Source organism: Protopterus annectens, chromosome 1.part0 (genome assembly GCF_019279795.1).
Source record: "Protopterus annectens isolate FY-2018-M chromosome 1.part0, PAN1.0, whole genome shotgun sequence".
Lineage (NCBI taxonomy): Eukaryota > Metazoa > Chordata > Ceratodontiformes > Protopteridae > Protopterus > Protopterus annectens.
The window spans coordinates 1,492,975,339-1,493,001,587 of NC_056725.1; the positions used below are offsets into that span (position 1 = coordinate 1,492,975,339).

At 35.0% G+C, this 26,249-nt stretch overlaps 1 protein-coding gene across 3 annotated transcripts in view; it reads right to left on the bottom strand.

The window, feature by feature from the left end:
* The window catches only part of LOC122798656 (leucine-rich repeat and fibronectin type III domain-containing protein 1-like protein), a 4,504,452-nt gene that overhangs the window by 1,690,128 nt on the left and 2,788,075 nt on the right, over window positions 1-26,249 (bottom strand). For 2 of the 3 annotated variants that reach the window (XM_044067745.1, XM_044067758.1), the window contains exon 6: window positions 13,989-14,060. In XM_044067745.1, the coding sequence (XP_043923680.1) occupies window positions 13,989-13,997 (9 nt within the window). In that variant the 5' untranslated portion in view covers window positions 13,998-14,060. Of the gene's footprint in view, window positions 1-13,988; window positions 14,064-26,249 lie in introns of all 3 variants that reach the window. The other variant, XM_044067750.1, reaches the window with a different exon arrangement.

The following is a 26,249-nucleotide window of genomic DNA, read 5'->3' on the forward strand; positions in this document are numbered from 1 at the left end:
GTATGTTAATATCATTTGGGGAGTCAATGCCAGCACCCAATGTACAGTCATCCACAAACATGGTCAGCCACAGGCCTTTTGTCTTTGCCGGGACCTCTGAGATGTAGATGCCAAACAATAGGGGTACCAGGACAGATCCCTGGATAATATCTAATTTCTTCATTTAAACATTCTTTTTCTCTATTTTATTTTTTAACATGTTGTGCAATCCCAATCATATTTGTACTTTAGTAAATTTGCTATTAACTTTTCATTTTTATCATTTATCTAAAACAAAACTTTATACAAATTCAAAGAATCAGCATAAACAATTGGGATTATTAGTCCTAAAGCTCCATCTTCCTAATCTATATATATATATATATATATATATATATAAAAAATTTTCGAAACTAACACTTGAAACAGTAAAACTTAAAAACTCTGTTCAGTCCTGTTCAACCAAACCAAGAAAGCATGGACAACAAAACTAGCGCTTTCATTCACTTTTAATTTTATGTGAACTTCTTCAGAAAAACCTGAACTCCACCTCCACAAGCTTATAAATAATTAACCATTGTCACATGGTCAGTGATGTCATGTCAAAATTAAATTTAATTTAAAATAAAAGTAACAAATGTTACATGAAATCCATATATTCTACAAAATATGAGAATAAAAATAAACATTTATATACATAATAAAATAAACAAGTATGTATAATCTTCTACTTGTTCTTGCATTGCATGAAACATTTTATGTTGATAGTGTCGCTAAGACCAGGTGTAATGTCTTCCCCAAGGTGAATTTGCCAAAAACTTTCTTTACATTCTAAAAGTACTTTACAGTCACCAGAAAATGGTTCCTGACTTACACTGTCAATAACAGAAAACAAACTTTTTGAAGTCAACACATACAATAGAATGCCTTGCTAAGGCATTAGTTTGTTCTTTCTTCTTGATTGCTAAAAGGTGTTCTAAATTCTTATTTTTAAACACCTAGTGGTCATTCCAGTGTAGTAACTAGGACACGAATGACACTGTGCAACATATACCACCATCTAACTATTGCATGTGTAATAACTCCTAGACCAGTAGGTCCTATTAATATGCTTGAAAATTACAGATGAAGAATTACTAATATATCTGCATTGTTTTCAATTTTTACAAGCATAAGTCCCTTTTGTAGAAGTGAAAATAACCACAGTGTTTTTTCTTCCTTTGTTTCATGTTCTGTCAGCCTTTTAATGTTTTTAGTGTTTTTATAAATAAAAGTAGGCTGTGCCCCAATTACTTTCACAAGATCTTGATTTCCCAATAATATATTCCAATTATCTACTATTATATTTTTAATGGACCACATTTCATTAGTAATAGATAAAGTAAAAGCACAAGAAAAAATTCTTGTTAGCACTAGGGGCTGGGGTGACTTTATGGACCAGATTAAGTACATAAAATCTATGGAAGAATTGTTAAATGATGAAGGTACTTACAGAAAAGATGATTATGCTTTCACAAAGGGCAGCTATTTAAGGTTGGACACGTGTCTATTTGACATGTTTTGTCAAGGAGAAATAGACTAACAATGTTACACGTACTTGCAAGTTGAACATGATAAAATGGCATGTATGTTTGGTATTCCAAAAGTACAAAAGAATATTAACAATCCTCCATTTAGACCAATTATATCTGCTGCTAATTCTAAGACTGAAACACTTTCCATTTGGTTAGACTTTGTATTGAATACCATTATGCAGGCCTCAAAATATTATTTAAAAGATTCATGGCACCTTCTGGAAATCTTAAGATATTTACAATTGTCAGAGAAAGTTTTTTATTTTGCATCCCTAGATGTTGTTTCTCTTTATACTAGTATTGACCAGGATTTTGGAGTAGACTACCTTAGATAATATTTAAGTAAGTATACTAACTTTAGTAACTAACCCAGCCACTGGGGATGCACAAGCCAGTGCATTTCTTTGTGCCGGTCCCAAGCCCGGATAAATGGGGAGGGTTGTGTCAGGAAGGGCATCCGGCATAAAATTTTACCAAATCATACATGCAGACAACAGTACAGATATACATACCGGATCGGTCGAGGCCCAGGTTAACAACGACCGCCACCAGTACTGTTGGCCAACAGGGTGCTGGCAGAAATTGGGCTACTGTTGGCCGAAGGAGGAGAAGAAGGGGAAGGCATGCCCGAAAGCAGGTAAAGGCTAGGACTGTGATAGTGAGGGGCAGACTGGTATAGGGAGAGAGGTTGCTGATATGATGGACTGAAGGAAGGTTGGTGTATTGTGTGTGCAAGAGACCAGATGGAAGGGGAGCAAGGCTAGGTGTATTGGAGGCAGTTTCAAATTGTTTTATCATGATGTGGATGGGAGGAGAAATGGCGTAGTCATTATCCTGAAAGAACAGTATGCTAAGAGTGTTTTGGAGGTGAAAAGTGTGTTGGATAGAGTGATGTTTATGAAGCTGGAAATTGATGGTGTAATGATGAATGTTGTTAGTGCATATGCTCCACAAGTTGGGTGTGCGATGGATGAGAAAGAAAAATTTTGGAGTGAGTTGGATGAAGTGGTGATGTCTGTACCCAAGGGTGAGAGACTGGTGATTGGAGAAGATTTCAATGGGCATGTTGGTGAAGGGAACAGAGGGGATGAGGAAGTGATGGGTAGGTATGGTGTTAAGCAAAGGAATGCAGAAGGTCAGATGGTAGTGGATTTTGCGAAAAGGATGGACATGGCTGTGATAAATATGTATTTTAACAAGAGGGAGGAGCATAGGGTGACATACAAGAGTGGAGGAATATGCACACAGGTGGATTATATCTTATGTAGAAGGGCCAGTCTGAAGGAGATTGGAGACTGTAAAGCAGTGGCAGGGGAAAGTGTAGTTAGACAGCATAGGATGGTGGTTTGTAGGATGACATTGGTGATCAAGAAGAGGAGGATGAGTGTGAGGGCAGCACCAAGGGTCAAATGGGGGAAATTGAAAAAGGGTAATTGTGAGATGATGTTCAGGGAAGAGTTAAGACAGGCACTGGGTGGCAGTGAGGAGTTACCAAAGAGCTGGGTAACTACAGCAGAGCTAGTAAGAGAGATGGCTAGAAAGGTGCTTCGTGTGACATCTGGAAAGAGGAAGGAGGACAAGGAGACCTTGTGGTGGAATAAAAAAGTACAGGAGAGTTTACAGAGATAGAGGTTGGCGAAGAAGAAGTGGGATTGTCAGAGAGATGAAGAAAGTAGACAAGAGTATAAGGAGATGAGGTGCATGGCAAAGAGAGAGGTGACGAAGGCTAAGGATAAGGCATATGAAGAGTTGTATAAAAGGTTGGACACTAAGGAGGGAGAAAAGGACCTGTACCGATTGGCTAGACAGAGGGACCGAGTTAGTAAAGATGTGCAGCAGGTAAGGGTGATAAAGGATAATGAGGGAAATGTACTCACAAGCGAGGAGAGTGTGTTGAGCAGATGGAAAGAGCACTTTGAGGGGCTGATGAATGAAGAGAATGAGAGGGAGAGAAGGTTGGATGATGTGCAGATAGTGAATCATGAAGTGCAGTGGATTAGCAAGGAGGAAGTAAGGATAGATATGAAGAGGATGAAGAACGGAAAGGCTGTTGGTCCAGATGACATACCTGTGGAAGCATGGAGGTGTTTAGGTGAAATGGCAGTGGAGTTTTTAACTAGATTGTTTAATGAAATCTTGGAAAGTGAGAGGATGCCTGAGGAATGGAGAAAAAGTATTTTGGTGCCAATTTTTAAGAATAAGGGTGATGTGCAGAGCTGTAGTAACTACAGAGGGATTAAATTGATCAGTCACAGCATGAAGTTATGGGAAAGAGTAGTGGAAGCTAGGTTAAGAAGGGAGGTGATGATTAGTGATCAGCAGTATGGTTTCATGTCAGGAAAGAGCACTACAGATGGGATGTTTGCTCTGAGAGTGTTGATGGAGAAGTACAGAGAAGGTCAGAAGGAGTTGCATTGTGTCTTTGTGGATTTAGAGAAAGCATATGACAGGGTGCCTAGAGAGGAGTTGTGGTATTGTATGAGGAAATCGGGAGAGTCAGAGAAGTATGTAAGAGTGGTGCAGGATATGTACATGGGTAGTGTGACAGCGGTAAGGTCTGCGGTGGGAGTGATGGATGCGTTGAAGGTGGAGGTGGGATTACATCAAGGATCAGCTCTGAGCCCTTTCTTATTTGCAATGGTGATGAACAGGTTGACAGACGAGATCAGACAGGCATCCCCGTGGACTATGTTTGCAGATGACATTGTGATCTGTAGTGAGAGTAGGGAACAGGTGGAGGAGACCCTGGAGAGGTGGAGATATGCTCTAGAGATAAGAGGAATGAAGGTTAGCAGGACTAAGACAGACAGAATATATGTGTATGAATGAGAGGGAGGATAGAGGAATGGTGAGGATGCAGGGAGTAGAGGTGGTGAAGGTGGACGAGTTTAAATACTTGGGATCAACAGTTCAGAGTAATGGTGAATGTGGAAGAGAGGTGAAGAAGGGAGTACAGGCAGGATGGAGTGGGTGGAGAAGAGTGTCAGGAGTGATTTGTGACAGACAAGTACCAGTAAGAGTGAAAGGGAAGGTCTACAAGAGAGTAGTGAGACCAGCTATGTTATATGGGTTGGAGACAGTGGCATTGACAAAAAGGTAGGAGTCATAGCTTGACGTGGCAGAGTTGAAAATGTTACGATTTGCACTGGGTGTGACGAGGATGGACAGGATTAGGAATAAGTATATTAGAGGGTCAGCCCAGGTTGGAAGGTTTGGAGACAAAGCCAGAGAGGCAAGATTATGTTCGTTTGGACATGTGCTGAGGAGGGATGCAGAGTATATTGGGAAAAAGATGCTAAGGATGAAGCTGCCAGGTAACAGGAAAAGAGGAAGGCCTAAGATAAGGTTTATGGATGTGGCGAGAGAAGACATGCAGGTGGTTGGTGTGACAGAGCAAGATGTAGAGGACAGGAAGAAATGGAAACAGTTGATCTGCTGTGGCGACCCCTAATGGGAGCAGCCGAAAGAAGAAGAAGAAAGAAGAAGATACTAACTAGTAACTCTAAGGTTGGTACCGTTTGCACCATCATGGAATTGGTGTTGGATAATAACTTTTTTAAATTCAAAAACCAATTGTATAAAGAAACATCAGGGGTAGCTATGGGGGTAAGAGTAGCCCCAGCTTTTGCTAACCTTGTGATGGCAAACTGGGAAAACAAATTTTTAACAAACAGTGAATTTGTTAAAAAGATTTTGGTCTATCGTCGTTACATTCACGATTTGCTTTTCTTATGGAATGGCACCTATGATGACTTTAGTGATTTTTTGGCTTACCTAAATGGTTCTACAGATTTTCTCAAGTTCACGATAGGAGGATTTGGTGATAGTTTAAATTTTATTGATTTGAATTTAACATTTGATTGAGAAACTGGAACATTTATTAGTAAAATTTACAGAAAATCTGTTTTTATAAATCAGTATTTACACAAGGGCAGCCTACACCCATTTCATATGAAGAAGGGAGCTGTCAAAAGGCAGTTGATTAGGTTGAGTAGGCTAACATCATTTGATGATACTTTCTTGAAAGAGATGGTTATTTTAAGATCGTTCTTTGAGACAAGAGGATATGATAGATCATGGTTAAAATTGATAGAAAACAAAGTTGTCGCTTTAAGGGAAGGAAAGGCTTGCCCAATCTTATTGAGTCAAGTTCAGTCTGAAGTTAATGGCAATGAGCAAGACGGACACATTTGTGCTAACAAGAATTTTTCTTGTGCTTTTATTTTATCTATTACTAATGAAATGCGGTACATCAAAAATATAATAGTAGATAATTGGAATATATTACTGGGAAATCAAGATCTTGTGAAAGTAATTGGGGCACTGCCTACTTTTATTTATAAAAAGACTAAAAACTTTAAAAGTCTGTTAGAACATGAAACAAAAGAAGAAAAAAACACTGTGGTTAGTTTCACTTCAACAAAAGGGACTTATGCTTGTAAAAATTGCAAACAATGCAGAAATATTAGTAATTCTTCATCTGTAATTTTCAAGCATATTAATAGGACCTACTGGTCTAGGAGTTATTACACATGCAATAGTGAGATGGTGGTATATGTTGCACAGTGTCGTTCATGTCCTAGTTACTACACTGGAATGACCACTAGGTGTTTAAAAAGAAGAATTTAGAACACCTTTTAGCAATCAAAAAGAAAGAACAAACTATTGCCTTAGCAAGGCATTCTATTGTAAGTGTTGACTTCAAAAAGGTTATGTTTTCTGTTATTGACAGTGTAAGTCAGGAACCATTTTCTGGTGACTGTAAAGTACTTTTAGAATGTAAAGAAAGTTTTTGGCAAATTCACCTTGGGGCAGACAACACACCCAGTCATAACGACACTATCAACATAAAATGTTTCTTGCAATGCATGAACAAATAGAAGATTATACATACTTGTCTATTTTATTATGTATATAAATATGTTTATTTTTATTCTCATATTTTGTAGAATGTACGGATTTCATGTAACATTTGTTACTTTTATTTTAAATGAAATTTAATTTTGACATGACATCATTGACCATGTGACAATGGTTAATTATTTATAAGCTTGTGGAGGTGGAGTTCAGGTTTTTCTGAAGAAGTTCACATAAAATTAAAAGTGAATGAAAGTGCTAGTTTTGTTGTCTGTGCTTTCTTGGTTTGGTTGAACAGGACTGAACAGAGTTTTTAAGTTTTAATATTTATATATATAAAACTCATCTCTTCATTGGATTCAGTCTCAAGCCCCATATAAAAGAAAACAAAATGACTTGCAATATTTCTTTTTCATATATTATTATTGGCAACATATAGAAACTAGCAAAATATCAATATTTCCTAGTACAACTGAATTAATCAAACAAACCTTTTTATTAAATGATAGCGTGTGTGTTTTCCAAAACAACAAAGCTCCTTTATTTCATTTATTATCTTATTCTGTTGTTCCTCGCTTATTCCTAACACAGAGATTTCTTTGATCAAAAAGAATACTCCTTCTATCCTTGCTATATCACATAGTCCTTTATTTTGTTCTTATTTAAAGTCATACCTATTTTATTTAAGTATTGATGTACATTCTATATAACTTCTTTCATCCAGATTTTGTTTCTCATAATAAATATAATATCATCTGCATAAGTAAACATAACTGGAATGTTTAACCCCTCATTAGTGATATAGTTGCATCTTTCATATGCAAATTTACATCTCTAATAAATTCATAACTAATGCAAATAATATGCTACTCATAGGACATCCCTGATGTATGCCACTCTTTATATCTATTTCTTTACTTAGCCACCCATTCACTAAAATTCTTGTTTTATTTCTATAATATGTAGAACAGTGTACATTCTTAATTTTCTCATGAAGGTTATACCCTTCCAGAATTCTACACAAAACATCATGTTGTACTATATCAAATACTTTATTTAAATATCCTGTCATGTTCTTGGTCTCATCACCCCTGTTTATAATATCATCCACAATTTCCCTTACTATTAATAATAATTCCTGACATCCTTTTCCCTTTATACCATCTTCCATATGTTTCATTTTATTTTCCATTCTCTTCTGAATTGCTTTCGTAAAAATGTTATAGTCCGCAATGTTTAATATTATAGGTTTTCAAATTTCAAATTTATTGAAATTTATTTTATACAAATTTTAGTATACCACTGCATAAATCTTTGCATATAAAACCTTCATTTAACAATGCAGTTAAAACTTTTAAGAAGTGTTTTTTCAGCCAATCCATAAAATTCTTATAAAATTGGTATCTTATTGCATCTGGTCCTGAAACTGAGTGCAAATTAACTTATCCAAGCACCTTATATGATTCCTATAAGGACATCTCATTTTCCACTTCTTTATTTTCTTGTTCAGTTAATTTTTTAACATGAAAGTCTTTTTTTGTATTTTCTTTCTATCTTGAAACATTTTTACATAATTTGTTATGATATTTATAATTTGCTCCTTAGATCTCTTGTCTATCATCTTTCATTTCTCTCATTATACTAGCATTCTCTTTAACTATGCTACTGAAATAAGCTCGTACCACTTCTCTTTTACCTTGTAATATCTTTGCTTAATTAATCATTCTTTAATTTTTTCTTGATTCATGTCAGAAATTACCTATTGCATCTCATAATAATCTGTATAATTCCTTTCCAAACCCATTAAAGCCTCTATACATTCTGTTTTATAATTTTTTTTCACTTTTCTTACATCTCACTGCCATTCTAAAAAACATTTTTTAATGTTTTTCTTTAAAAGCTAGTCACCACTTGGACCAGTTTTTATAACTCACTCTAATGGAATGTGATCTTTCCATAATTGGATACTTACTTTCTTTCCATTTTCATCTGATAATGTCTCATTTATTCTTTCTATTCCTTTTGCCAATCTGATATACTGGGTCTATATTATATTCGCAAATGCTTAGGTTGTCTAATACAACATGATCGACACCTATTCAGTAAACGCACAAGTCAGCGAAAGCTCACAACGCAGAAAAACACATCACCAAATACTTTTACTTGGCCAACACCGTTCCACCCACTAACGAAAACAAAACACACTTCCCACTACACCGCTAGCTACATACTACCCAACCAAACAAAATAAATAAACCACATGCATACACTGACCTAAACCCTACTTCTAAACCTAAACTAACCCTTACATACATTACTTTCTATGCACTTACCTTAACCCGCATCCTAACCCTAAGGTCCGTAACTATCGCACACTTACCTTAATAAGCTATACCCAAACAAAACAAATAATCCACACACATACACTTAACCAAACCCTACTTCTAACCCTTACATACATAACTATCTATGCACTTACCTTAACCCACACCCTAACCCTAACGTCCATAACTATCGCACACTTACCTTACAGAGCTGCATTGCAGAAGGGCCGACAATGCCAAATCAGGATTTCAAATTTCGTGGTTTCCAGCATTCGATGTACTCACGGTTCACTCATTAGGTGTTGATCATGCTGTATTCGACAACCTAAGCATTCGCAAATATAATATAGACCCGATATACTCCTTATTTCCTGTATCTCTATCCATATGGCTGAGTGATCTGAAAACCCTGTTACAAGTGTATCACCCTATTTAAACCTTGTGATATAATAAAATAATCTACTGCAGTTTTATATACACCTCAACTATACATCTATAAATTATTATTCTAAATCTGTAAATCACCACATTTTATAATTTAAAACATTTTCTTAACATATTTTCCTCTCTTCTTCTTTTTCATCTCTCTTTCCTCTCCCCTTCTTTACTTGTAACATAAGCATATGATGCTATGGTTCTATAGACCTGATTGTGCTCTCTGAGATCTACAATAGTTAATCTTTCCATCATTACCAATGTTACATTTAATATTTTCACTGACATACTACAAAGTAAAACCATGACAGAACATCATTCTTTTCCTACATCTCCTCCCAAAGATTCTTTGTTTGCAATCTCACTTTTTGTGTCACAAATCCTATATATTCCAGTATTATTATGTCAACATCACACTTACTACACCAATTTAGGATGCCTATTCTTCTACTTATATTTTTAATACTATCTACATTTAGTGAAAAAAAACACTAAAATTGTCATTATGTCTATATTGTAACTTACCATTAATTATGCAGATTTAAAGATTTATCTAATTTCCATTATCCATTTCCTTTCTTTTTCTCTTTTACACTTATCCGTTTAACTTTCTTTTTCTGTCTCCTACTCTTTTGCCAAAATAATTCCGTTTACCTTTTACTGTCTTCCAATTTATATCTTCCTCATCACTTTTTTCAAAATATCTTTCTACATTATCTTCTGTTTCATTTATCTTTATTTTTATCTTGAACTTGCTTCATTAGTCTTCTTTATCATTTACTTGCACTTCTTCCTCTCTCTGTATACAGTCCTCACCTTTGTTTTCTTCTTCTCCATCCTTTCTGTCTAGATTACAATCTGTCCATAAATACCCAATGGTGTTACATTTATAATATTTCAATTCACACTTTTGTGCATTGTGACCTGTTCAGCCACAAATATAACATTTCCTTTTATCACGGTTACTTATCAAATTATCATCTTTTCCACAGGAAAAAAAAACATGTTTTAAGTTGTTCCTAATATTTTACAACACTCCTCTTGCCTTTTGCATCTGTCATACTAGGGATATGAAAATTTTTTCTTTCTCCATTTTCAGTACAATATGACAATCCCATCCACCAGTCCATAATGCTCTTTTATCAGTACTTTGCTAATGTCCATAACTTCTTTACAAGTTTGCTTAAATGTCTCTTTAAAGTCTCTTTTTCAACTTCAGTTTGAAATTGAACATGTATTTTCTTTTTTGTTTCTGAAATGCTTTAACCACATACGAGTTCTATAGTTTACAGTTCTTTTTCTTTTCATACTCTTCCAAAAAAATGTTTCCAGAACATTCTCAAAAATAATGTCACAAAATGTCTCTTTATTAATAAGAAAAAAAAGCTCTTACCTCATGAGCCTTCCCTCTCAATGGGACCATGAAATTATCACAAATGTCATACCTGTTCATTTATTTTTCTTCTTTGGTCTGAACTCTTTACCATGAATTTCCTTTGATTGTGGACATTTCCTTTTCTCTGTTCTTCTCTTACTGCTTTTCTTGCAGTTTCCTTAACAGTCTTGGCTCTTGGCATATCATTTCTTTTCTTGGCAATCATCTTTTAAAATTACTTTAATTTCCTCCAACTGGAATTTGTCCACTCTCTGTTTCACTCTGCAACAACAATTCACCCAAAATATCATTTTGCAACCCTCCTGATTGGAGAGTTGTAATAAAATATCCATTGTTGTTTTGAATGTTTGCTTCCAATGAAAGAAAGAAATGTTGCTGAAACAGCTCCTGAGAATCCTGTACAGCATCAAACATTGTACTGACAGTCACCTCTCTGCTATCTGCTGTCTTAGATCTCCTTGACTGCTGTTCTCACAGAATTCATCGTACTAGGATCAGAACAAGCAGTTTCCTAATGAGTATGGCAAGTTTCCTGATGCCCTGGCAAAACCTCTACTAGTAATATGAATGCCACCTTGGGTATCCCATGAAAACAGGCCATTATGGCACATTCTACAAATTAAAATTAGCCTAGTGGGACTAACTTGTTCAACAAAGAAAAATAAATTATCTCTTTGTATTTCAGGGCAACTGATTTAGATACATTAGTGGCAGTTTTGCTTTTAATTAGACTAAAGGGTTTCATCTGTAAGAGTAGAATGTAGAAGCTGCAGTGCTCTACCACTGATTAAAGAGAAAATATGTATGGGTTTTTAGACTGCTTATGCAACCAGTTTGGGGGCAAATAATCACCCGCACACTATGGGTCTTCTGAGTTATTATTTACTTGTAATACCAACACAAATTTAACCTAAGTCATACATTCTAAGATTAAAACATTTGCATCTCTGACTTTTCTCTTGTGTGGTATGGCATGCTGAAGTTTCTTAGCCTCCTTCATAACTTTCCCATTAAAGTGGACTGGGAGTTGGCAACCTTTCTGGAGGTGAATCGAGATCTGAACACCCAGTTCTTGCAGAAATAATGACTACTGATTCCTGAAAGTAGATGGAAGAGTCTAATTAGCAAAGGTAAAAATGAAATCTTCTTAACTTATGGGACTTCAAAAGAAATGTTTTGAAAACCATGATCTTTCATCTTGGGAAAGTATTGATAACACACAAGGAGACATTTGTTGATCATAACACTCCTTTCTCCTATTTATAAATTTTGTTTTTCCTGTAGATATTTCTTACATTTTAATGTTGCTGTAGTAAATCACTGAAATCTGTAGATTTTTTTGAGTGTTTATCTACTGGCTAGACTCCAAGGCTGTCCAACAAGCATACGAAAAAAGTATTTGCACTAATTTCTTAATTTCCTTGAGTGTAGTATATCAGAAGAAATGTAAAGTAAAATATCAGATCACTGGAAATTCTCATAGCACAAAAAGTCAGTACATGGTACAGGTTAGCACACACAGGTTATTTCCAGTTACAGCAGACAGACACAAGCAAAGTGGCAAATACAGATAAATGCCCAAAATACTAACCCTGCCAACAACATGACAAAAACACATAGCAACTTGGTAGCAAATTAGTTACATGTACCCATTAGTAGAAGTTACAGACTTAGTGGGTATGCATGATTGAGGTGAAGTAAGAAGAAATGGCAGTGACAAAATAGTAATACAATTCAGCATAGTAGGGCACCGTCCTTAGAGGAAAGGAATGCTGGTGGCACACAATGTAGACATTATATCACATGATTCAGTGATGATGTATACAGTGCCTTGCGCACAGCTATCATGGAGAACATATCACATGCACTACGTAGATCAGCAGTGAATGCAAGCACAGTATAAGAGTCCTAGAAGAAGCATGCCATGCCATAAATACATAACAGTCTAGAACATTGTAGAGAATATATAATCAGCTACGAGCACATATGGTCTAAGTGAAGCAGGAAGGGTCACATCAAGACATTACTCCACAGACTTTTTTCAGAAAATGGCCATACAAGAAGTATCCATAAAATATAGGCACGCTTATGGTTCTTCAGTCAATCACAAGCTATCATGTACAAGCTCATACCTGGTACAACAGACCTGTGAAGAAAAAAGAGGCACTGTGGTATGTACAGTCAAACGTGAAGTGCATGGCACAATGTTCAGTATATGTAGCTACAGGCTTAAATACAAACAGATAGGGTGTAGACAAAAAATCATCTCTCCATTATACAACAAGCTCGCAGTGGCAACTGACTGGCTGCACATAATCTGTTATGCTATCTGTGGCTATTGTGTGCAGGTGCACACAATGCTGATATTTGGTTTATTGGCTAGAGAAATTGTAGTCCATTTAAAGCATGAACAGTTATTTATGAAATGGAAATATAGATATGCTATATGAATGGTTTAAGCTCCTTAAAATACAATGACATAACAATGCACAAAGTTTCACTCGAGGCAAGAAGAATATACTAAGTATACTTTTTGAATGAAAGAAATTAAATATAATGCCTGCCAAAGATTCGATTTCAGCATGTCCAGGTACCACAAGAGAATACATTCTGTGCATCAGCATGAAAATGCACACGGCTCACTACACAACATGTTTCATATGAAAGTAATAAAGATGTTTCTGAGGCAAGAGTATGAAAGGGACTAACAAAAGTAAAACCTTTTGTGGATATTATGCAAGGAAGGAATGCAGGCAGCCATGATGTGTGCAGAGCGGCCTATTTATGGCAATTCAGAACCATCTTTTGTACAGATACTCACTGGTTGATAGCTGTGATATGGTAAGGAATGGAGGCATTATGGGACAACCTACAGATTAGAATTAGGGCATAGCTCAGACATTATGGACTCACTCCAGGACAGTAAATAGAGAATTACTGGATTGGCCATGAAAGTATTATGACTGCAGGCACACAATGAAGGGATTATTAGTGTTTGAATCTGCAACCTGGTGTAATGTCATCAGAGCAGAACTAACAGCCTTCACAGATGGTAAATGAAATCCCTGTAATCCAACCTGTAGCAAAGGTCACTTTTTATGCTGTAGTACGGCACTGATACACATCATTATCAGCAACAACTCCATCAGCACATCTGCCCACCACATGCAGTTGTCCAGAATAGTATGCCAAGCATTTACTTTCTCTGTCTGCTGGAATGAATACTGGAAGGACAGCCTGATATAAATCAAACATTATACATGCTTCCTATAACCTGATTTCAGACACTTGTTCTGGCCCAGTAATTCACACAGCTGGAGAATGCACAGAAAACACAATGGGAAGCAAAACTCCAGTACACAGAGCAAAAGCCATACACAATAGTAGGTTACCACATTTTCAGTAGTCTTCATTGTGACTCACCATGCACATGGGCCAGGCTTGTTTCTTCTAGGATAACATCATCAAAGCACAGCATGCAATGTCACTGAGTATCTGCTGAAAAAATAAATATTATTTTATTCTAATCGCAGCTACAACAGTAAGTATTCTGTTATGCATTACACCAACCATAAGTCAACATAATTCATCATTTCCTAGACAGCCATCTGTCATATGCACCTAATTCCACTTATTCTTATCAAAAATCAGCAACATTTATTCCATACGCTAGTGTGATTTTACAAGGCTCAGGGAAAAAACAGCAGCAGGATGAATGATGCAGGGAAATCCTTGCTACAATAATGTAGTTAGTCCACACTTGTAGAAAGAATATAGCCTGTCTAACTAAGGGCTATTTCACATGTATTTGTATTATTTTGCAATGCATGTATTACTGATATATTAACTTCCAGATCTGATTGTTGGAGCTAATATTTTGAATATGACTCTTTATTTTGTTTCACCTAGACTCTCACAACTGCCCTTACCACTATTTTAGTTATGTTCTGCTATCTTCACACTGTGTTTCTTAATGCACTGCTGTACGTTTGGACAAGGGCATGTTTCTAAAAATAAATGTCATACACTGTGGTGCTATTTCTGTATTTCATTATGCTAATAGTAGTACAAAACAGTGACAAACAGTTTTTACTGCTTGTGGGCTGTCTGTCTGGTACTCAGTTTTGCATTGCATATGTGTACCGTATAACAGTCCTGAAGTAGCCTCAGCCATGTCACATGGTTGCACACATATGCTGCAACATGCCGAATACTGTACAGTGCTGCTGATGCTCTTATTTATTACAGTCTCATAGGTGATTGCTAGGTTAACAACCCCATGGGACCTTTTTAGCCTAGCCATGCTTCTCAAATGTATCTGACAAGCTTGCATACCTTAAGGTTATTTTAAGGGGTACTATACGTAGGCTTTGCCATGGGTGGTCAAGCATTTACAGCCTACCTCTGTCTACTAGAGACATAGGGGCCAGACCAGGGATAACTTTACGTTTCCCCATCCACTGGTCCAAGTTATGGCAACCATTTCAAATATGGAGACTCAGTAGAGCAAGTTCTGAAATACTGAGACTGAATGGCCGAAAGATCAAACATAACATATACTAAGTTTGAGATGTAATTTCTGAGAATATTCCCAGTTCTCTAAAGTATGACTATCTCGGATACAGTATATCTAAATTTGGGGAGTGCCAGCATTTCAGTGGGGAGCCCCAACTTACAAATGAATTGAGTTAGGGAAGAATTCTACATCACATGGATGAGAAGCCTGTTCCAGAATAGGAGTAGTCTCTGAAACACATACCTATCCCTCCAACAAATCCTATTTATGCTGCAGATGAGGATTTTATCACTAGACTGGGTAATTCTGATGCTAATGGTTTTGTGAATGTGCAACAGATCCATCAGAGTGAGATCAGAGGATGCTTTTTAGATCAGGCATTGATTCCAACTCAGCAGTCTTTATGAGACTGATTACAGAGATAGGACTTTGCGACAGTCTGCACTGGACATGTAACTTATGCCCTGTATTATTTTTGTGAGGTTCCAAAGAGGGTATTGTATTCAGAGAGTGATCTCATGAGGGCCAAGTACACCTATACACTTTCTTATATATAGCATAATATAGAATGATTTCCTTTCTACCATAGACACATGATGGTCAAAGTCCAGGTTACTGTCTACATGCACTCCCAAATCCTTGAATGACTACTGGCTTTACTCTTAGTGTGCATTATCAGTGTGGTCCATCAAGTTGCTTAGGCATGACCTGCCCTTGAGGAAACCAAACTGGGTTGGGTCCATTTTCTGAAATGTCATTGTTTATCATTTCCATGGCTTTGCATATGATACTAGTCTGACTTATGGATCTGTATTTGCACAAGTCCATAGGTGGCCCACCCTTGTGCAGAGGAATAACAGTTGCTGTCCTCTATTTATTTGGAATAAAGCCTGTCTGGAGGCTATGGTTAAATAGTGATTCTAATGCTCTTGACAGGTTGTGCTTCATGCAGTTAAGGAGGCCCCCTGGGATATTATTGAGGCCAACTGATAAAGTGATCTTGACCTTGGCGAGTACAGTAAGGACCTGCCATCTAGTGATAGTGGAGGTATTTATGGTTGAGGGTATTTCCTAAGGGGTGTCTGAGGGGGAGAGAGTGCTAAAACGTGAGCTAAATTTGTTAACCAGTTGATTTTCTGTATCTTCCAACTAATTATAGGTGACTCTGTTTACAATTAGCTTGGCATATTGTTGTGTATTGCCTTTGAGGTGGAGGCTATAGATGAAGAATGCCTTGTGATTGTCCTTGGCTTGAAAGACTATTTTTATCCCAGATTTGGCTATGGTAGACTTTAATAGTCCCCTGATTTGTTTGCTTGGATTGCTGACTGACTGTTTACCTCGCTGACCATTGCACTTTCTAATTTTTGCAGTGATTTTCTTCTTTTTGTTGTACAAATTTTGATGCTGCTATTCCTGCTAGGTGACTTGTTTTTGAATATGCCATGTGCTTTTTCAAGGTGAGTACAGCTGTTTCCATGTAGCTATTAATTACCATGATTGTACAGAGGTTCTGTAAATTATTCTACATAGACAGTGGTGTTCTCAGGGTTTGGGGAGGTATGGTTGAAATATTGCCAGAGAGTCACTTAATAGTATAAACTTTGTTCTATAATAATCTCTAAAAGTTCCAGGTTTAGCTAGAGTCTCAGGATTTATTTTTATTTCAAAGGACACAACTTTATGGTCTGGCCTGTCCAGTCAGAACATTTACACTGGGCAAGGGGTTGAAACATTCTCCTGTGTTTGTGAGGACCAGGTCAAGGATGTTAACTCCTTTAGTTGGTATACAGAATGGCTGGTCCAGAGTGTTTGCATTTACAAAGTCTAGGGATTTCTGCGCCTGCATGTTTGGGGTTGTGTAGGATTTCTAATTTATAGTGGGGTGGTTAAAGTCACCCATGGATATGGTTTATAGTGAGGAAGTTAAATTCACCCATGAATATGGTGTTGGGCTGAATGGTGACTATCTCCAGTAATTTTAAGCAAGTGTTATGGGTTTACTTAGTTATACAGGATGACCAAGAAAATGTATGTATTGTTTACTGGGTTAACCCTACTAGCTGGCCACTTGCTAGCAGTGATGCAAGGAATTATTCATACTTACTCTGGCCAGGGTACTGGGAACTTCCACAACTCTCTTCTGAACATTAGGTGATACCAGAGTACTGACGCTAGTACTTACAGAATTGCAAGATGGAGGACGGAGTGAACATTGCTGATCAAGAAATTTTGGAGAGAATCACCGCAAGATGAAATCCTAGATATGTGCAATTCAGAACTTCCAGAATGAGAGAACTAAACATTTACCCCTCCCAATGTGTGATAAAGTATATAACATAAACAAAATTTATGATAAAGGAAATGTATGGATGGGGGATGGGAAGTGGGGTTACAGTGAATATGCCTGATGGAAAATTACAGCATATATCAAATAAAATAATATAGTATAATAGCAAATGGAAAAAAAGAACAACTGTTAAGTAGGTGGGCTAACTGAAGGTGTGTTTTATTGTAGTGCAAAAAGAAGATGTGAACAATGTGGGGAGTAAAGCTATACTGTAGAAACTATAAACCATTTTATAGGAAATGTTATCTGTCTATTCATTTTGGTTTGACTGCCCTATGCTGGAAAAAGAAAAGGTACATGGAAAAGAAATTGGGTGGGAGAAAAGATGATATGTAGAGAACAATACTGAGGAAAAAAGTGAAATGACTGATGCAAATACGGAAGAGTTTGAAAGAAATATAACTGAACAAGGGGAATGACTCTAACATAAAATTACTATGATGGTTTAGCCAGTGAAAAAGAGGAAGAAGATGACAGAAGTAGGAAAAGAGCAAGAGCAGAAAGAAGTTAAATGCATTGGCGGGAGAAATACAAGTAAGACCAGAAGGAAAGCAGATGCAAAAAAGGAAAAGGGATGATTTAGATATTTCGAGTCTAAATATGAACAGAATACAGAATGAAGAGAGAGGTTCAATGATGGTTGAATAGTGCAAGAAGACAAAGATGCATGTATTATGCTTGCTGGATACAGGATTTGTTAAACAAGAAAAGAGTCAGAAAACAAAGCAAAGCTGAATAAGGAAAAAAATGATAATGCCAATATGATATGAAATGTGGTCTGTGTTAGGGGTGTCAATAAGAGAAGATGAAGTAAACATATTAGATTTAATAACTGTGATACTAGGAAGGGTGATAATATGTGACTTTAGCAAAACTGGAAATTGTGTGTGGCTACCACTAATGTATGCTTATACAAACACTAGAAAGTAGAAAAACAGAAGAAACATGTCAGAAAAAAAACAAATGCCTGAAGAATTAAAAAATATGTGATAGTGAATAGTAATGACTGCAAACATTATATGTAAAGTAAGAAGAAAACGGCATGGGAAATAACACAAGATGTAAGGGTGATAAAATAAGTGGTACAATGTGGAAACTTGAAAAAAGGAAAAAGCACTGAGTGGACATACAAAATGAGAATTATTAAAAGCATAAAATGGTTATATTAAGTGTTCAGGTGGCATGAAGGAAGAGGCAGGTGGGGTAGGAGAAGTAGATTTGTTATATCATAATGCAAAATGGGTCACGTTACGTCATAATGAAAAAAATAATAAAAGAAAAGGAATAAATAATTAACAGGGGAGGCAAATTAAAAAAAAAAAGAAATGAAATTAATAGACTGGAAAGATCACTCAATAAGGAGAGTAATTTATAAAAGCTGGACACAGTGATGGGTTGTGTTTCAACAGAAATACAAAAAGACATTTTTGGAGGTAGAGAGAAGAGTAAAATAAGAAATAAAGTAGAACATGAAAACATGTTGAAATGTTCAATGAATGGAATGGTAAAAAGAAGTGATAGAATAAGGGAAACAAAATTATGAGAAAAATAAAGAAAAAAAACGCAATGCTGAATAGACAGAATTATTTTTTAAACTAAGATAAGGAAGATGTTTCACCCTTTTTAGGAAAGGAGGGAAAAAAAGATGAAGGTAAGATAGATGAAATATTATATGAGAATGGGATAAAAAATGTAAATAAGAAGTAATTATAGAGAAAGTAAAAACAATGTAGAAATAATTTATAAGAAGGAAAAAATTGAAAGGAAATGGTAGAAAGTAAATGCAAATCTGATGGAGCAAAATGTAAGTTAGAAGAAAGAACTGAAACAAAAGAATTGATTAATATTATGAAAGAAAGGAAGAATCACACCAAGTTTAGGTGGGGTTAAGTTTTGGATATTATAAGAGGGTGGGTGCTAGGGAAAATATTTGTGGAAGTACTGAACAAATGTTAGATGAAGGGATAGATGATAAACTGATGTGCGCTTGGGTGATTAAATCTGAATGGAAGAAAAATAGTAACTAATATTTACTACTGAAAGTGAAAACAGGGAATACTAAATATAAATGTTTATGCATATAATACACAAAAGAAAGGAGATCATTTGGAAGAAGTGATAACAGAAAACATACATGAAATGAAGGGAAAACAACTGAAGAAAATGCCAGTAATAAAAAAAGAAGTAATCAATGCTATTTTATGGAAGAATAATGATATTAAGGTTGGTTGCATGTGACACAGCAAATGCATTTGATTTAGTATGTCATGCAGCATTGTGGGATGTTTTAGGGGATTATGTGTTTGGGAAAAATAATGAAAGTATTAAAGAGGTGTTATGAGATGTCTTCTGTGAATGTTATTGTAGATGGTTGGTTAGGAAAGAAAATACAAATTGAAAGCATGGTGAAATACAGGTGTCTGATGATGTATTTATTTGTGTTAGTTTTGAATTTAATAATACAAATATGTACTGATGAAATGTAAGAAGTGGGATGGGAAATGGAAAACATATAATAATACCTGTTTATCTTTCATACACAGGTGATTTAGTCATTATAACAAAAATACACTATGGATGAGGAAAAATACGACATTATGGGGAGCGGGTTAAATAAAGCTGGATTAAGGTTAAACAGGTCAAAAAGTAAAAGAGTTTGGCAGAATAAAAAAAAAGATAAATGGAATTTATTTTACTATAAATGAAATAAGTATATTATGAATCAGGGTTGGTTAAAGTGGGAAAATATTAACAATGGAAAAAAATCTGGATGAAATAAAGAAGTGTGTTAGTTGGTGGAAGACTTTTGATTGATCCCTTAGAAAGAATGTATATATGTTAAATACACATATCATGGGAAAGCTGAAATACCTGGGGAGTGTATATATGTTTCCTGGAAACAGAAAACTAATTGTTAGAAATGTATTCAGTTTTTATTTTGGGATCAAGGCTCATTCCACTTAGAAGTGAATGGTATATAATAAGAAAAAAGAGGAAAGATATTTAATTAAAAAATGTAGTGGAATATGTGGCATCTATGTATCTTTTGGGTATTAAAATATTAAGGAGAAAGAAGGCGACTTGATATGGAAAATACTGTATGTGAAATATGAAGGGATGGAAAAAAATAAAAGGGGAAGCAAAGAAGTTAAAAGAAGCAGATGATTAAAATAAAATTATTAGATGAAGTTACGAAAAATGAAGACTGATAAAGTTAAAAATAGAGAAAGGAAAAGTATATTATTTTATATAGTCATGAAAAGATCATAAGAATGAGATTAAAAAAGCAATAAAGAATAGAAGAGAAAGAGTTAAAGATTTTTATGAAGTTAGGATATTTCTGGTGGAGATTATTATTAGATAAGTTGCATGTAAAACGTATGAAATATAAAGCAGTGGAGGAAAGAAAATGTAAAGATTGTAACGAAAAGGAAATGGCAAGGCATCATTTCCTGGCTGCAAAAAGAATGAAGTATTTCGGGAAAAAAATAAAACATGAGTATAAGTAGGAAGTTTTTTAAAATATAAACATGGATATTGAATGAGAAACATGAAAAACATAAAAAAATGTGACTGTGGCATAGGATATTGATGGGATGCGTAAAAAAAGATATAGTGAATTGCTCTATCATAAAATTAGGAATGATGACTTGGTTGAAATATAAAATGTGGTTCTAGAGAAAAGGACATGGTAGAATGAAAGATGATAAAGTTCATGAAAGTGAACATTAAAACATTAAAATTTTGAAATATTGCAAACACTGTACATGGCAATATGTGTAGGTATTCTAGAAATATGATTAGAATAGAATAAGATTGTGTGTGTGTGTGTGTGTGTGTGTGTGTGTGTGTGTGTGTGTGTGTGTATTTTATATATATATATATATATATATATATATATATATATAATTATTATATATACATATATATATATATATATATATATATATATATATATATATATATATATATATATATATTTAGATGGATTAATATAGATGAATATAGATATAGAGATAGATGCAGATATATAAAAAGTAACCTACTTTTTTCCTGTGGGTGGGGCTGAAAGGATGTTCTAGGAAAAGATAGAATACTGAGGAGGAGAGCGAATTACTGGAGCATATGCAGGAGATGAAAAAGTGGAGATTTTGTAAGTATTTTTCAATTGTGGATGTTACAAATACTGTGGTGGTAGACTTTCTACAATACATTATTATTTTTCTTCAGGAAGATGGTGTGGGGAATGTTGTATTACAGAAAATGATGGATTTAAAAGAACCAAAGGATGAACTGGCTTAGTCTTGGGCCTGTAAAAATCATTGATGACAGACTGAAATCAGATACAGTGAGTGCTGGTGGAGAGTGGTAAGCATTCTCAGACGCACAAGGAAAAGACAGGATCCTGGAAGTTCCTACAAGCTGCTGTGAAGCAGGCATGTCACAGAAAGAGAAAATGGGAAAACAGAAAACTCTAGAGAGGGAAGTTAACAATCAGTCAATCAATCAATCAATAAATAATAAATGAATAATTTACAGCTGCTGTTAACTGCAGATAAAAGGGATAGTATAACACAGGTTTGTTTAAACAGAGAAAGCAAATGACCTGTAGTAAGAATTCCAAACAGGCATGGAGATTCTGTATTAAAAGGTATGTTTTTGTTTCGATTATTTAATCGTTGCACTTGTTTTTTCTGTCAGGAACTTAACAACTTCAATTCATTTACAGTCAGAGTTCTTCTTTGAAACAAGATTTGACACTTTTCCACTAGCAGAAACATTTTAAACTTTTTTGGAAGGATGTCATAATCACTGGAAATGCTGCCTTGCTCAGGAAACAAATGCGGTGCAATTCAAGACTACAGAATGTTTCTGATCATGAGCAAAGGGGGTATTTTGAATTGAAATACTAGATTGTTTTTGAAACTGTAAAAAATGACAGATGACAGACACCTGTCCACTGTTTTTTTTTCTTAAATGGAAAGAAAGGGATAGTAAAATATTGCTTTTTTGCTTCTAATGCTGATAATCATTTGAAGGTCATTAGATGGTGCCCTATTAAAATGTCAGCACTCAGAATGCAGAGTGCTGAAAAAGCAGAAAAAGAGGAACAAAAAACAAGTAAGAAGACAGAAGTCCCCCCTGCACTCCCCACACCTCCTGAACTTATATATACAAACTCCAAGATTGCCATATCCTGAAGAAAAAGGAATTCCATATTTTCGGACTCGCTCTAGCAGGTCCCAACATTTCAAATGGGTACCTCATTTGATGCAGTTTTGCCTAAATAAAAGTTATATACAATGTCAAGAAAACTGAACAGTCAATTAAAAATATGAAATGACGTTCAGGAAATGGCAGAGAGGAGGATACTTTTGGTTGATTGTGAATTATTGCTTAAATCAGCAGAAAATGAGGAAATAAATTTGGGATGTTAGAAAGTATTGTAAAAGAGAATACTGATGTTGATTAAAATGCTGCAAATCAGCAGCATGAGGAGGAACAAAATGAAATGGAGAAGAAAAATGAAACTGTGGCTTGCAATGTGGAAAGGAAAGAGAGCAGCATATACTGAGCAAAATATATAGGAACCTTCAGACAAGCTTCTATTCAGGAGAAGGGGAGGGACAGGTGGAACTGAGTAATACTGCTGCAAACACAGTAAGGAATAGAACGTGTTTCAGCAAGAGAACGTTATAAAAAGGGAGGGATAACTTGAATGCTGTATTAAAATGCTAACAATAAAAAGAGTAAAGTAGGAAATATACTGCTGAAATGATGTCAAGAGCAAAAAGTAAGTAATATGCTATATTTTTGGATTAGGTACAAAAAGAGATGGAAATATTGTGGGGAAACGTGTATGGAGTTTTCGAACGGTATAGGAAAATTGTTTAAAAAACAGTAGCTGAAGCTGTTGGATGTCGCAATATTTTCCATGGGAGATGCACACTTTGTGATATGATTTATGGTGAGAGATGTACAAATTGTTGTATATGCATGCACAAATATTAACTATAGGGTGGTTATATCTGAAGAAATAAATACATAACAGCTACAGTGAAAATAACAGTGCTAGGAGTCATTAACTGTAATCTGAGAAAATATGTAGGGGAGATAAATCAAGATGCGAAGGCATGCAGGGATATATCAAATATGGAAAATTACAGTTATGGGACAATAGACTGCACACATAGACAAAGACATTTGAAGACAGAAATAGAATATGCCATTTTGTCAGAGGTTTTAAAAGAGTTCAAGGCAAGAGAGGGAAAAAGGTGTATTTTTCTGAATCTGAGGCTATATGGGTTGAGGTAGAAGATGATAAACAGTGGATTATAGAAGGCAAAGACATAAAGATGCTTGTGTTGGAAGTTAGTAATACAAAAGAGTACAAAAAAAATCAAGGTAGATGAAGAAAGAGTGATATATACTGGCTAAGGTAGGGAAAATGACATTATGTCCACAAGGGGATTATGAGAGTTGTGTTTATGTATTTGAGGGACTTAAATGATACAAAAATGATAAAGAGGAAAATGAAATGGGTAATTAAAAAGTTTGGTAAGAAGTCTATAAGAGATTTAGAAAAGGGTAAGCATAGATGAATTGAAGGAGCCATTGCATGTGTAAATATTGATGGTACACCATGGCTACATGGGTTAGGTCATAGATTTTTATAGAAATACAAGAGATGAGCAAATGTGTGCAACAATGGGAAAGTTATGAATGAGCAGTTTGAGTAGGGAATTAATGACAGTGCTATATGTTAAGGGGTAAAAAGGTTTATTAAAAAAAAAAAGAAAACATATAACAGATTGGAATAGTACAGCAAACTGGAAATTATCTGACAGTTTTAAATGGAGGGGTAGCTGCAAAACCTTTAAATAAATGTAAAGAAATGATCATCACAGCATTAAAAACACATACAACACACTTTAATCAGATGACAGAAAAACAAAAAACAGTAGGTGCTTTCACGATTAACAAATCACTTCCTCAGGCTTATACTAATATTGCTCACTCAAGACTTTTAAATCTGATTAAATCAAAGAGCAGCTTCAATCACTGTTTTCATAGATACCTCTAAAAACTTAAAGTAAACAATATACAAAATTATATATATATAAAAAAACTTTTTAATGAACACCTTTATAACAGTCAGGGGCACACTGTTGCACTCTATTAGATAGAAACTATTCAAAAATTTGTGAGGTAATGTTCGTGCCTTCAAGGCAGGTTTTAAAGGCACATTGTCATTAATACCTGGTGGTCTATTAGCATTAAGACTTAGAATCCAATGTAACTCTTTAAGTGCCGTTTTATTTCTAAAATCACCTCCTCTGACACTCTCATTAACAATTTCAAGAACACAAAAGTTAAAAGAATGATGAGTTCCCATAACTTCCACATGCCGGGCTAAAGCATTTGTTGTTTTGACATTATTTGTATATCTTAGGTGTTAAATTTGTTCCTTTAAGAAACAATTATTTTTTTCTATATAGAATGCATTGTAAGCAATGCAGGAAGCATAATAAACAATATTTCTAGTAATGCAGTCTGCATAGAAATTAAATTCTATAAGATGATTAAGTGATGTATAACATTCATCCCTGTATAAATATACCAACAGACTGTATACCTCCTACAAGCATAGGTCTCTTGACGTTGTGATTGTATTCAAAAGGAGTTGTGTGTTCTATAAAATAATTATCTCTTTAGAGACAAGTTATTTCTGAAAGAGAAATGTTGTGTAGTATCAATAATCTCTTTCAATTTGTCTGAGGCTGTTAAAAGGTTCCAATTCTTCTTAATAACCTGGCAAAAAATACTCACACCACTTGAATATGTTAAAGAACCCTTAAATGTTTCTTAGACCGCTGGATCTGTATATTGTTCTCTTTTAAACTTGTTCTGAAAAATAAGATCTACCTCTGTTATCCCTCTCTAGCCATGCATCGGCAATGCCTCAATCTATGTCATGGCCTTTATAGCCTCTATCTAGGAAAACTGTTTTTAACTCTGCTAGCACTCTCTATAGGGCCTCAACTTCATTATGCAGTTGCAATATCCTGAGAACTTGTCCCTTAAGCACATTTCTAAAAAAATGTGCTTAGGGTGAATGCTATTTTTATACAGCAATTAATTTTTCTTGCATTCTTTTCTATACAGTAAGAATAGTATGGCATTAGTGTATATCCTATGATTCTATACAGGAATGTAGATTTCATACAAGGGTATATATTTATTTATGTTTATATGGAATTGATATTAAGTTATATGGATAAATGTGATCAACAGTATACTATACTATATGCCATACGCGTACATGTGCACACATATAAATGTATTATTTTTAATTTTTTACACATATCTTAGCTATATTTTTATATATGTATATATATTTTTATATATTTTTGTTTGTATGTATTTATAGTATGTAAGCGTAGATATAATATGTGAATTTAGTTTAAAAGATTACCTAAATATCTACGTGGTATTGAAATTTTTAGATGGCTATATTTCTTTAACTAAATGACTGCTCATGGTATTGAAATTTTTAGATTACTATATTTTTTTAACTAAATGACTGCTCATTAATTAAAGTATGAGGATTGATTAGAGGCTAATTGCTACTGAATGTGTATAAAAAGGTATTGCAAATTGTAAGAGTCAGTGGCCTGAGGAAGCCTACGGGTGAAAGCGCTAGCCTATTTGTATGTATGTGTTTTAAATAAAGCCTTTATCATGTCTCTTTGGCTTTATTATTATTTGATATAGTAATTTAAGGTGATCCTGAAAATATCAGTGGACTAAGAGAAGT